Source organism: Rhinatrema bivittatum, chromosome 2 (assembly GCF_901001135.1).
Source record: "Rhinatrema bivittatum chromosome 2, aRhiBiv1.1, whole genome shotgun sequence".
Classification (NCBI taxonomy): Eukaryota; Metazoa; Chordata; class Amphibia; order Gymnophiona; family Rhinatrematidae; genus Rhinatrema; species Rhinatrema bivittatum.
Window position 1 is genome coordinate 771,407,866 of NC_042616.1, and position 13,328 is coordinate 771,421,193.

The 13,328-nt window shown below is 43.6% G+C and overlaps 1 protein-coding gene across 4 annotated transcripts in view; it reads right to left on the reverse strand.

Annotated features, from left to right (window-relative positions):
* FAM49B (family with sequence similarity 49 member B) overlaps positions 1-13,328 on the reverse strand; it is a 424,918-nt gene that overhangs the window by 41,070 nt on the left and 370,520 nt on the right. For all 4 annotated transcript variants that reach the window (XM_029592024.1, XM_029592027.1, XM_029592026.1 and 1 more), the window contains 2 exons: positions 5,910-6,026; positions 2,016-2,095 (listed from right to left, as the gene is read on the reverse strand). In XM_029592024.1, the coding sequence (XP_029447884.1) occupies positions 2,016-2,095; positions 5,910-6,026 (197 nt within the window). The remainder of the gene's footprint in view (positions 1-2,015; positions 2,096-5,909; positions 6,027-13,328) is intronic.

Consider the following 13,328-nt stretch of genomic DNA (forward strand, 5'->3'; position numbering starts at 1 on the left):
TTAATAGCTACAGTCACATTTGTTACCATAAATCAGACCATCTAACATCTGTAGCCCTCTGGAAAACTTTGCAAGTGAACAATACAGCATCTCATCATCAGAAATGTTTTTACAATCTAGAATGTAGCTCCTCAATAGAAAAATCAGTGAACCAGGTCTTTATTCAGGCTTATCTTTACCTAAGGGACCTTGGCCAGTAGGCTAAAAGGAGAAAAAAAAAATACCACACTTTATGAAGTGCTTTAAGCACCTTGAGAAATGTGTTTTTGGGGCACATTTCATCAGCACAATGTACTGCCAATAGAGAACAAAACTGAGATCATAATCCCTTAAATAAAGATCCATGGTGTGACTGAACCTTGAGTACTGGGTGCTGTTCTAGTCATCCCATCTCAAAAGATTCACAGCAGACATAGAAAAGATTCAGAGAAGGATGACAAAAATGGTAAAGGAAGGAAAAGCTCCCTTATGGGGAAAGGCTAAACAGATTAGAGCTCTAACTTGGAAAAGAGATGACAGAGGGAATATAAGTGAGATTTATAACCAGCATATTTAAAATATAGTAGAAAGTATTTTTTTTACTCAGTGCATGGGATGGAATCTGTTGCTAGAAGATGTGGTCAAGGCAACTAACATTATGAGCTTCAATAGAGGACTGGACAAGTTCCTGAAGGAAAAGTCCATAAAAAGTTATTAGCTAGGTAGACTTAGGGAAGCCAATGTTTATCACTGGGAGTGAGCTACAAGAAATAGATCAACTATTGGGGATCAGCTGGGTACGTGGCAACCTAGTCTGGCCACTGTCAAACAAGATGCTAGGTTTGATGGACCTTGCTCTGCCCCAGCATGTTATGTTCTTATGCAGGAGAGGTCTGAGGTCTGGGATCAGGTGGAGAGGAATTTGCTCTGGAAGATGAGAGAGTGGGAATGCAAAAGTAACTGAGAGAAGATAAACTTAGGGGATATGACAGAAGATTTGGAAGGGAAAAGGTGAGAGAGGGGTCGAGGAATAAATGTGAAGGGGATGGCGTGATGGAGAGAATAATAAAGAATCAGTTGGGTATTATAACAGCAGATTGGGCATGAGAAATGATCTGCTGGGAGTTACAAAAAAGGTCTATAGGGTTAGAGAAAAAGAGGGGGGCTATGTTGGGAGGATCAGCTGGAGCGCAGGAGGTTGAGGGGGACATCTTTCTAGCCACAATCAATACAGGAACTCAATACTTCCCCACTCAAAAATACTAAACTCCAAAGGCTTCTATAAACAGCCATGCTTTAAGCAATTTTCAGAATTATCATTAATCTCCCAACATATTTTCAAGAGAACACACCAGGTTTTTTGATATTAGATATACTGCTCCATAAGTTGATTAGGGCTATACTGTTGCTCATTGTCCAATTTTTTCTCACGTTATTTCCACTCTCTCATCTACTTGTCTTCCGCAGTTCCAATCTCCATAATAATCCTTAGTTAATGGCTTCTTCTATGCTAGCCTAGCTACACCAATTTTATTTGCTATCTCCTCACTCTGCATCAGCCAGTTAACTAATCACCTCCCTATCATTTCAAGGCTATATAATACCTAGAAAATTCTCCTCTGTGAAAAAAACCTACTATGCTCCAAATCATGAACTGACTTCTTTCTTGTACAACACTTGACACAAGTGTCTGAAAATACTACATTGGATGTCTTTGTCTACAATGTGGTATCTTGCTTTCTGTAATGAGCTAGGATAACTTCTATCCTACCCCAATTATCTTTAGCAGTGCCATCATGCACCATTATTTCAGGTGCTCTCCAGATCCACTTAATGAGTCCAGCTTTGATGCAATGTGTGCTGTACCAGAGTGAGGAGACAACCGACAAATTTTAATAAAAAATTTGCCGTATTGTACATTTCTGCTATAAAAAACCCCCAAAAACTCCTACTTTATACTGTTCCACTCTTCATGCTATCATCTGATCTTGCACATGTTATGCTGTGTGTACGTGGCTAATCGAGAGTATACTTACGGTGTTTCCAGCATGACTCTGCATACACTAGCCATAGTGCTTAAACAATCTGTGGTATTTTCTATTGGTAAATTTTTATTCTGTTTAAAATAAAAGGGAAAGGTGATACATATCCACATTAGTTCAAATAATTCAGGAAATTTGCAAAGCCTCTCAAAAATGTCAATATTGTTCATTTTCAACAAACATAAAAAAAAACAAAACTGCTCCAAGTGCACTTCATTAGAAATGTACTAATGAATTACATCCAGATCATCACGAATACTATTATTTGACCTTTATTTCTTCATATCAAGAATCAAAATTCAAAACAAAAAATGAACAAATGGCAAATCATTCTAAACTATGTAAATAAACTATCCTTGCCTGTCATTTTCATTTTGACTTTATAATACATAAAATAGTTTTTTATTTTTTTTTACAAACTATAATTTTGTTCAATGATACTAAATTATCAAGCATCACTATATTTGTTTTTTAAATTCACTCCTTTATCAAAACTTTCTCTAACAACAAACATTTTCATCAGAAGGAATAAAGAATCTCTGAACAGAGATGCAAGGAGCTCTTCTACAGTGACAACAGAGAGTCTACACTTCCTTCCAAAAGGATCACCTTTTGTGCTTCAAACCTTGGAAATAACATGCATTAAAACATCTGTTCCATGTATTTACACATCCTACAAAACTGACAAATGAAAATATATTCCAGAATTCCTTAGAAAATGAAATAGAAATAACAATGTAATAACCTGGTTGGATAAGCGTGCAACTCCCCCTCCCTTGTATTAGTCTTAAAAGCTGTTGTGTAACCAATTGCCTTCAACAGTATAAACCAGTGAACTGGCTCCCACTTGTGATAAATTGTTCTGAGTCACATGAAAACAGGAAAAATTCAGCAGGTTCTGTTGGTTCTTTACTGGGTAGTTATGGCATATCTATAACTTTAAGTTTATATTTGATATGTTTTATGTGGTTTGTTTTATAATTGCTTATCTATGTTTTGTACTGGAATCCACTCTGGACTTTAATTACGGAAGTCGCAGAATACAAGATTTTATAAATGTGCATTTCAAAGCCAAAAACCAACCATAGGTACCAAGGAGATGTCTTAAGAATTCTGGGACAAAGTTCTGGAAAGGTAGAGATCTGCAGATGGGTATGCAAGAATTGAAAAGTATCTGAATATCCCTTGGGACGCAATCAAGTCAATTAAGTGGAAGCTACTTGGAATCACCAAACTGCTGCCTAGATCAGGGTATTCCTATAAACTGGATGACTGTGCAAGGAGGAGAATGACCAGGAAGCAATCAACAGGTCAGTGGCAACTTTGAAAGAGCAATAGGCATCCACAGCCAAAACTGGTCAAACTGTACATGTGACAACAATATCTCAAACATTGCCCAAATTTGGTCTATATACCGTGTTTCCCCGAAAATAAGACATCCCCCAAAAATAAGACCTAGTAGAGATTTTGCCGAATTCTTAAATATAAGACCTCCCCCGAAAGTAAGGCATCCCTTGTAAACAGGGGCGGATTGACCTATCGGGGGATCGGGCTTCCCCCGGTGGGCCGGTCAATCCTGTGACGTCATTTTTTTTTTTTTTTTTAAATAAAGTTTCCAAAGTATTAGGGGCAGACGCGAGCAGTGGTATCCCGAGGGGAGCCAATGCCCCCAGGCGCAAGGAGGCTCATGCGGCTGCTGAGCCTCCTTGCCCGAAGAAAAAGATCGCGTTCAAACGCACTGATGCTCTTTCTCCTTCCTGCCTGTGCGGCCCCGGAAGTAAACATTGACGGAGCCGCGTGGGCAGGAAGGAGAAAACATCAGCGCGTGCAGAAGAGGAGCCGCCGCGGGCTGCTGCGAATCCCAAGTCGCAGCGGCCCAAGAAGAGGAAGAGGCCCGGCAGCAGCGAAGAGGAAGAGGCCCGAGAAGTTCAGGGCTGCTGCAGAGCCCATCCTGCGGCGACCCGCGAAGAGGAGGTCCAGAGGTGAGAGAGAGGCTGAGGGTCTGTACAAGGTGTGTGCGTGCGTGTATGAGATGAGTTGAGAGATTGTGTGTGGGAGTGAGGATCTGAATGTTTGCAGAGGCAGCATCTGAGAGCCTCTGTGTGTGTGAGAGAGACAGCGTGTGATGGTGAGAGCCTATGCTTGAGCAAGACAGCATGTGGGAGTGAGAGAGAGCCTGTGTGTGTGAGTCAGACAGCATGTGCCAGTGAGAGACTGTGTGTATGAATGATTGTATGAGAGAGAGCATGTGACAGTGAGAGCCTGTGTGTGTATGTGAGAGAGAAATGCATGTGAGAATGAGAACCTGACTGTGTTTGAGGGAAGAAGATGGAGAGAAAAGAAATACGGAAGAAAAAAGTACAATATAAAAGGAATTGGCAAAAAAATAAGAAAGGGAAGGTGGAAAAAAAAAAAAAGCCTGAGACCAACCAATTAGAAAACTAACATCAGCCAGCAAAGGTAAAAAAAAAAAAAATTACTTTTTAGTGATTGGCACATGTAATCTTTGGGAATGTGCAAGAATAGCACTTTCTCTATGCAGATCTCACAATGTACGAGATCAGCATGGAGAAAGTGGAAGCCCACGGGGCCTGCACAGAGGAGGCAGCAGAATGGACTTCAGTGTCAGTAGCAGCAATCGGCGCCTCCCCAATAGCCATGTGGCAGCAGTGACAGTGGCAGCAAGATTACTGACATCTGGGGATGGTGGCAGTACCAGTCGGGGAACCCCTTCCAAGCAGTGTGCAGAGGTTCAAAAGCAGCAGAGTCAGCCCAAGCTGACTACCATGAATGCTGCACACTCCTACCTCTCTCTGACAGCACACTGGTGAGGCATGGCTGACGCAGGGGCAGCCAGCAGCTCTACAGTATTAGACATCCCCTGAAAATAAGGCCTAGTGCATCTTTGGTAGCAAAAATTAATATAAGACACGGTCTTATTTTCGGGGAAACAGGGTAGTAGGATGGCAAGAAGGAAATCATTAATCTAGAAAGCCCACTTTGAATCCCTTTAATGTATGCAAAGAAAAAGTCAGGGGCTACTGTAGCCATGTGGCAAAATGTTCTATGGTTTGATGAAACTAAAATAGAAGTTTTTGGCATGAATAGAAAGGTGTTACATTTGGCGCAAACCCAGCACAGTATATCATCCAGGGATCATCATCCCTGCGAACCATGTTATGGGGATGTTTCTCTTCGGCAGAGACAGGGGCAATTATTAGGGCAGAAGGGATAAACCTCCTCTGTAAGAAAGCTGAAACTGGGACAGAAATTCACCTTTCAGCATGACAATAACCCAAAGCACATAGCCAAATCTACACTGGAGTGGCACAGGAACAAAAAGGTTAATGTCTTGGAGTGGCCCAGGCAGAGTCCCAATCTCAGTACAATTGAAAATGTGTGGCAGGACGAAGATTGCTGTCCATAAATGTTCCCTAAGGAACTTGATAGAGTTTGAACAGTTTTGGAAAGAAGTATGGTTATACCGACAAATTAAGTGTGCAAGGTTGGTGAGACCTATCTTAAGAGGCTCACAGCTGTAATTGCTGCCAAAGGTGCTTCCCTCAAGTATTGATTAAGGGTTCAGGGGTGCACATTTATACATTTGTTGGATTTTAGGGGATTTTATTTTTGATATGGATATGTATTGTGTGGATGAGTGGAAAAACTAATTTAAATACATGCAAGTCTGATACACTGACAAAATGTGAAAAGTATTCAATGATGTGCAGATCTCATTCTATTGGAAACTATTTTTGAAAGAATGAGATTAACAGATTTCATGACAGTACTTTACAGAGAAACTCTGGACAGAACGTCAATACTCCTAAACCCTCCGATATTACAGACGTTGTTTCATGTAAGCCTGCTCGTATGTTGTATACTTACTTCTGACACAAATTTAGTTGTAGCGTCACTTAAAGTTTTCAGCATAGGTGTTGCTTCAGCATAAAATAAAGACATTCTATTTGCCAGTTCATTATTTACTTCATTTTCTCCCTCTGCCTATAAAGTAATAAAAACAGCTGTAATAATTTATTTTAAAACACTTGCATAACATGCACAATTAGTAATATCAAATTAGTTTATGGAGTAACATTTTGTCATGAAATGGGATTGTTCCAATAGCTCTAGAGTTAGCTCCGAGCACTTTCACACAGGAGATTTGTGTTTAAAAGCTCTTGTGGTTTATGTTACAGGCTAGCTGTGGATGGAAGCAATACATTCACAGTCTTTCTGGGAAAGTAACCATAATGCCATAAGGACAAAAGCCCAAGGGAATTTTTGTTTTTCTTTTTTTTGTCGTCTAACACAGTGTTTCCCAACTTTTTCATTCCCAAGGCACACTTACATTCACAGACTGTTGCCTGGCATGCCAACTTCCATGCAGGCAGCAATGCAGACACAGAGGACTCGCATGGCCAAAAGAAGAAATAGGGAAGTACTGAAAGCCCTACCAGTCTCTCTTCCAAATTTTAAAACAGAGACGTGAAGAGACAAGAACCTGTCACAAGGAGCCGGATCCTTCTATATAAAAGTGCAAGAGAAGGGAGAAGCATGAGTTGCAGGCAGCTGGCTCAGGTAGTTAACTTGGCTGCCATACACAGCTGCCAGAGCTCCTTTCCCTGCTGCTGCTTTCAGCACTAAAGCAAGGCACATCCAGTGTTCAGGCACACTATCCGCATCTAACTCAGCCTGGGGATAACACAAGAGGCAAGGAAGATGAGGCAGTGCTGTATGCAATGTGTGCATACACATTGCATACAGCAGATACAGCAAAGCAGATCCCAGTTCTTTGTGCCCTCCATGTTGACCCTTAATTATCACACTTTGGGGCTCGTGCTGTAACTAGAAAGAAGAGTTATGCATGATAACCCGTTATCAGAAAGGAGTTACTCAAGTCTGAGTCACCGCTGGTGTCTCTTACTGCTGTAAGGTGCTGAGAGCAGAGCCCAGGTGCTAACCTAGATCTGAGCATCAGACAATGGTGACTTTTCTGTGGCACAACTGATGAGGTCTGAAGGCACACTGGTTGGGAAACACTGGACTACAAGAGGTTATATTCTCTGATACAAAGTGTGCAACATCAAGAAATCAATGAACCCATACATGAGGATATTTTCTAGTCTTCCCACAGTCCACTCTCCCTCCCCTCCATAAACACAATTTCTGCTACTAACCAGTACAGAAGGTCGTTCCATACAGGATGGCATAGTGATGACTAATCTAGTTCAGGTGCTATAAAATGTGTCAGACATCATGAATAATCAGAACAATAGTTACTAGTATCAAAACAATATTTTTTTAGATTGGGAATTGTCACTCAATCGCCAAAAAATGGATCCAGTATGTCACAGATTTTCCATCTCATGATGGAACATTTGGATTATACACATGAGCAGGGGCGGATTGGCCTATCGGGGGATTGGTCATCCCATGGTGGGACGGTCGCTCTGGTCACGTGGTCTGCCGAGCGCAGCCGCGACAGAGCTGTGCTCAGCAGACCACGGGGTATCTCCTGGGCCAGTTTTGGGGAAAATCCCAGGGCCGATCTTTACCCGGAATCCGCCCCTGCACATGAGATTATTTGCAGGATGAAAGTGCTGAAGCAAAAGAGCTGAAAAACATGTCAGAGTAATTGTGTCCTATGACCTATAGGTAGCAAAACAGCGTGCTCAATTTATATTGCACAGAGAAGAAGGAAGACAGTGGGGATGTTATAGAGACACTTAAATGTCTCAAAGTTATAAATAAGGCACAAAAGAAAAACCCTTTCAGAGAAAATGATGTAGAACAAGTGTCAAAGTATGAGGCTCCATTAGAGGGAAGATTCAGGGGCAATATTAAAATATTTTGCTACAAAAAGGGTACTGGATGCATGGAATGGCATTCCAGTGGAGGTAGAGACAGGATGCATATGATAAGCCCAGTAGTGAATGGAAAATCAGATAGGAACTGGTCAGACCAGATAGATTTTATGGTCCTTATCTACCATCATATCCTATGTTTTTATAGAGGAGGAATGCTTCCTGAAAAAAAAATAAATTCTCAATTCTTTCTGGTGTGGAGAAAGTGGGGACTGAAGAAAAAACTGTTTTTGCTTAGTATCATTCAACAATTGAAAAGAAAATTTAACAGACAATATACTTGTTATTGCTATATTTTCAAATTGATTTAAAGTAACTAGTTAAGAATTATTACTAGTAAGCCTGCAAGAAAGAACAAAACTCCTCACAATGAGAAACAAAATCAAGTTTGCTTACTTGTACACAGGTTCTCCGTAGACAGCAGGATGAATTAGCCATAATGTGTGGGCCACATCAACTGTTGGTATCAGCATGGACCCAGCTCTCAAGAGCTCAGTAAATACTTCACAGAGCACACGTGGGAACACACACACACACACACAAAGCAGAAAAGCTATATGCCATTTGTCATAAAGGAAAGTCTGCCCCTAGGGAGCAAAAGACATAAGGAGAGGAACCAAGTATCCAGTATGAGTCAGACTCCAGAGATACACTTTGAAACTAATCCCCTTTCTTCTTATCCTAAGTCTGACTGGCCCTGGATGCCTCCTCCCCCGGAGCAATCCAATGTCCCAGCAGCTAATCCAGAAAAGAGCGCAGGAGATTTACAGCCACCCAAAAGGAATCGCAACTGGGGGCAGCAGCAAAAATATAACCAGAGACCTCCTAAGGAGAATCAGCTGGCCAAGCCAACACAGCTTTCATCCAGAAGCTCATCTACCAAAGCCAGAGTGTGCCTGCTCCGCCCGCGAAAGTTCCCCAGAAAAGAGAGAAAAAGTCTGAGGAATCTAAGAGTGGTACTGGGCTTAGCACACCAAATGCAGACCCCAGTACCTCTGGGTTCTCCCCTAGCATACAATGACTAAGCAATCCTGTTTCTCCTCCTCAGGTCTGTACCATAAGTGCCAGGGAGCCTTCCCTCTACAGTACCAGGTGACATCCAGCCATAGGAGAGCCATATGCCCCTTCTGGATGTGGACTCTGTCAGGAAGCCCAAGTATTTCTTAGGGAAATTAAAGCCTCAGGGACTCAGCTACATGATACCCATCAGAATTCAAGATGTGTTCAATTGGGAGGGGCTCCTAGATACAGGTTCCAAGATCACCTTAATCACGCAGAGCTTGTTTGACAAGTTCTCTGCTTACTTAGAGAGTAGGTCCACTCCAAGTATAGTCCTGTGCAAAGTGGACCTAGGGGCATATGGAGGAATGCCTGTGGAGGTCAGAGGTAAGGCATGGCTTACCCTTCAGATAAGGAAGTTGAAAATGAAGCACCGAGTTCTGATCACCAAGGCCTCTGGTGAGGAATTCCTAATTGGTAATGAACTCCTCATGAGACTCTCCCCATCTCTGATTATGTAAATGAGGTCCTGTGGACTCAGATCGGGTACCCTCTCCCGTATGGAAGAGTGGCTCAAGGGGGAAGGAGGCCTGTAGTTCCTGCTCCATAGAGCAGAAAGACTAGTCTCAGAATAAATTTCCAGAGATCAACAGATCCCACCTTACTAGTACTTTGGTACAGACAGCCTGAAGGAAGAGGAGATGACAATGTTATCCTCTTGAAAAAGGAGGCCATACTCAGCATTGTCCTAGACACTGATCCAATGGAGAGTGCCTCAACCAAAATCCAGAGTCAAGCAGACTCAGAAGCTCAGGAGGTAAGAAGCTAGGAAGCTGACAAACATACAATGGAGTGGAGATGCCATTTCAGTGTAGCAGACACACAAAAAACATACAGGTATCTCTGATGCTCAGTAGCGAGGACTCCTTCATGAACGAGTCCTTCTTCCGCAAAGTGAAAGGTAAGATAGAACTGGAGGCAGTAAGACAATTTGGCTAGTGCTACAATGGCACATGAATGTGTTACCCCATCTGCAGGAACATCTGCAAAACACTTTTGCCTTTGCCCAAAAGAATTTGGAGACAAATGTCAGAGGAAGAAAGGCCTATTATGATTTAAAAGCTGCCTCTAAAGAGTATAAAATTGGAGACAAGGTCTTTTACTATATAATTACATTAAAAACAAAGCCAAAGAAAGCAAATTTTTGCCTAGCTGGAAAGAACCTTTGGTAATTGTGGATAGTCTCTCACCAGTCACATATCTTCTTCAAATTAAGACAAATCCGGGTGGTGAAGATTTCCTTAAATGGGTCCACATTAAGCAGTTCAGACCTTGTCACCCTCGTAATTCTGTGGATCAAAATACTCTGCCCGGTGACACTGACATTAATAATAAAGCAGAAGAATAGTTCTCTACTGTTTTTCAGATGAAGAGCCAAATCCCTGGTCGAGCCTGGTCCTTCCTCCGGCATTGTGATACAAGACACCCCTGGCTTCCTCATCACGCAGTCCCAGATTGTCACCCAGAAAGTCTGTGTTGCTGGATCCCCAACATGTGATCCAGAAAATTTTAACCTTACTAACATTCATTTGCCTGCAACTAAAGCTTGTTCATGGTTCACCTGAAATATGCTACCCACAACATTCTTAGCCAATTGGACAAAATTATGATGCAGCCCATTAGAAAAAACTTAGACCAACCCAAAAGGTTTATTGGACTAATTTCTGGATCCATTAACTTTTTGCCCTGGGTTCCTTCTCTGGTGCATCCATGTCCATTGCAAATGAAGTATCCGTAAAAAATTTGCAGAACACTGTTAAAGAGTTGCAGGATGATATGAAAAATATCTCTAAACAGATACGACACCAACAAGAATAGTTAACTTCTCAAGGTGAAACACTAAGTAACACTGTTACCTTGATTAACCTACAATTCTCAAGAAGGACTCGTTCATGAAGGAGTGAAGATATAGAATTGCCTGTTCTCACTCTTATTTATTTATTAGCTTTTTTATACCGATATTAGAGTGAACATCATATCAGTTTACATAAAACTTCAGAGAAATACAACGGGGGGGGGGGGGGGGGGGGGGGGGGGGGGGGGGGGGGGGGGGGAGAAGAAGGGGGGGCAGCGAAGAAAGCCAAGCTCTGAGGAAAGAAGTAAGGAAAGAAGGACAGAAAATAACAAATGAACAATAACTCGCAGAAGCAGATCAGTTGTCCAGCGCTAACAATAAGCATTATCTACAAATTTACAGAAGTTACAAGCAATGTCCAAAATTAGCATAGAGTACAGTGTAGCAATATACAAAAACCAAACAATATACAATACTTAACACTGGGTACAGAGTAGCGGGGAGAGAGCACTCAAGGAAAGGTGGGGTAGCTAGGTGGGGTAAGAGGGGCGAATTGGGAGGATCATATGCCAGGATGGAGAGCAGAGGCGGGGGTGGAAACAAGGGAAAGTAGGGGGGGGGGAAGGGGCCGAAAGGGAGGGAAGGCGGGGGGTAAGCGCGAGGGGTATGCACAATCAAACTAGTAATACCAAGAAGTACAGCAAGTAAATCGAACTGTAGCGGAAGGGGGGGGGGGGGGAGGAGGGGGGCTAGGGGGAGTTCAGGTCAGGGTAAGTGTTTAAAGAGCCATGTCTTCAAGCCTTTCTTGAATTTTTTTGTGCAGACTTCCAATCTAAGCTCAAGGAGCATGGAGATTCCCAGATACCCAGATTCCAAGTGAGAAGTATGTTTTGCACTTATGAAAATCAGTTTTGCTACATTATTTTTATACTTTGTATTCATATAAATGTATTTTTATGTGAAGAATTTCTACCTCATGTCCCTGATCTTTTATTTTTTATCTTGTTTATATATAAACAAGCCGTAAAGCCCGTTAAAACGGGCTACATCCCTCTGTCTCTCACCTCCCCCTCATTCTCTCTCCCCTCACTCTTCACCACCCCCCCTCCCCCACCCACTCCTCTCCACCCTCCCTCTCCTCTCACTCAGTCCCCCCCCTCTCCCTCACTCCTCCCACTCAGTCCCCCCCTCTCCCTCCCTCCCCCTCACTCAGTCCCCCTCTCCCTCCCTCCCTCCCACTCAGTCCCCCTCTCCCCTCCCTCCCTCCCACTCAGTCCCCCCTCTCCCTCCCTCCCACTCACTCAGTCCCCCTCTCCCTCCCTCCCTCCCACTCAGTCCCCCTCTCCCTCCCTCCCTTCACCCACCTCCATTTCCTCCCGGCGCCGTAAGCGCGACTTCCCGCAACCCTCACCCGGCTCCATTAACTCCTCCCCAGATCTGCCGGCAGATCTCGGGGGGGGTCACTCCCGCGCGCGCGGCAGTGACCCCCCCGAGATCTGCCGGCAGATCTGGGGAGGAGAAGTAGCGGCACCGCGCTGTGCGCGGTGCCGCTACTTCTCCTCCCGCTCCTGCCGGCAGATCTCGGTGGGGGGGGCGCGGGAGTGACACCCCCCCCCCCCCCCCCGAGATCTGCCGGCAGATCTCGGTGGGGGGGGCGCGGGAGTGACACCCCCCCCCCCCGAGATCTGCCGGCAGATCTGGGGAGGAGAAGCAGCGGCGCCGCTGCTTCTCCTCCCGCTCCTGCGGCCCCACCGCCATTTTTTTTTTCTGATCGACATCCTTGCCCGCACATGCGCAGTAGAGCTGTGCTCTACTGCGCATTTGCGGGCCGGTCACAGGCCATTTATAAGGTAGATGTATTTTTATTTAGAGTAGTAATCTCCCCACACTACACAGAACTCCTGAGCAGCAGAGGGAACCCTCACTAGCTCTGCAAGCTAGAGGGATTTCTCTGCACAGACTCTCTCGCTATACTCCTCTATTGTTGTTTGAGGCTGCTTCTGCTACAGCAACTATCAAAAAAGCAAACAGAATGTTAGGAATTATTAAGAAGGGTATGGTTAACAAATGAAACATGTCCTAATGCCTCTATATCACTCCATGGTGAGTCTGCACCTTGAATACTGTATATAATTCTGGTCTCCACATCTCAAAAAAGATATAGTTGCGAAGGAGAAGGTACAGAGAAGGTCGACCAAAATGATAAAGGGAATGGAACAGCTCCCCTATGAGGAAAGACTAAAGAGGTTAGGGCTGTTCAGCTTGGAGAAGAGATGGCCGAGTGGGGATATGACAGAGGTGTTTAAAATCATGAGAGGTCTAGAACGGGTAGATGTGAATTGGTTATTTACTCTTTTGGATAGTAGAAAGACTAGGGGGCACTCTATGAAGTTAGCATGTGGCACATTTAAAACTAATCGGAGGAAGTTCTTTTTCACTGAATGCACAGTTAAGTTCTGGAATTTGTTGCCAGATGATGTGGTTAGTGCAGTTAGTGTAGCTGGGTTTAAGAAAGGTTTGGAGAAGTTCATTACCTGCTATTAATCAAGTTGACTTAGGGCCTCTGCTATTACTGGCATCAGTAGT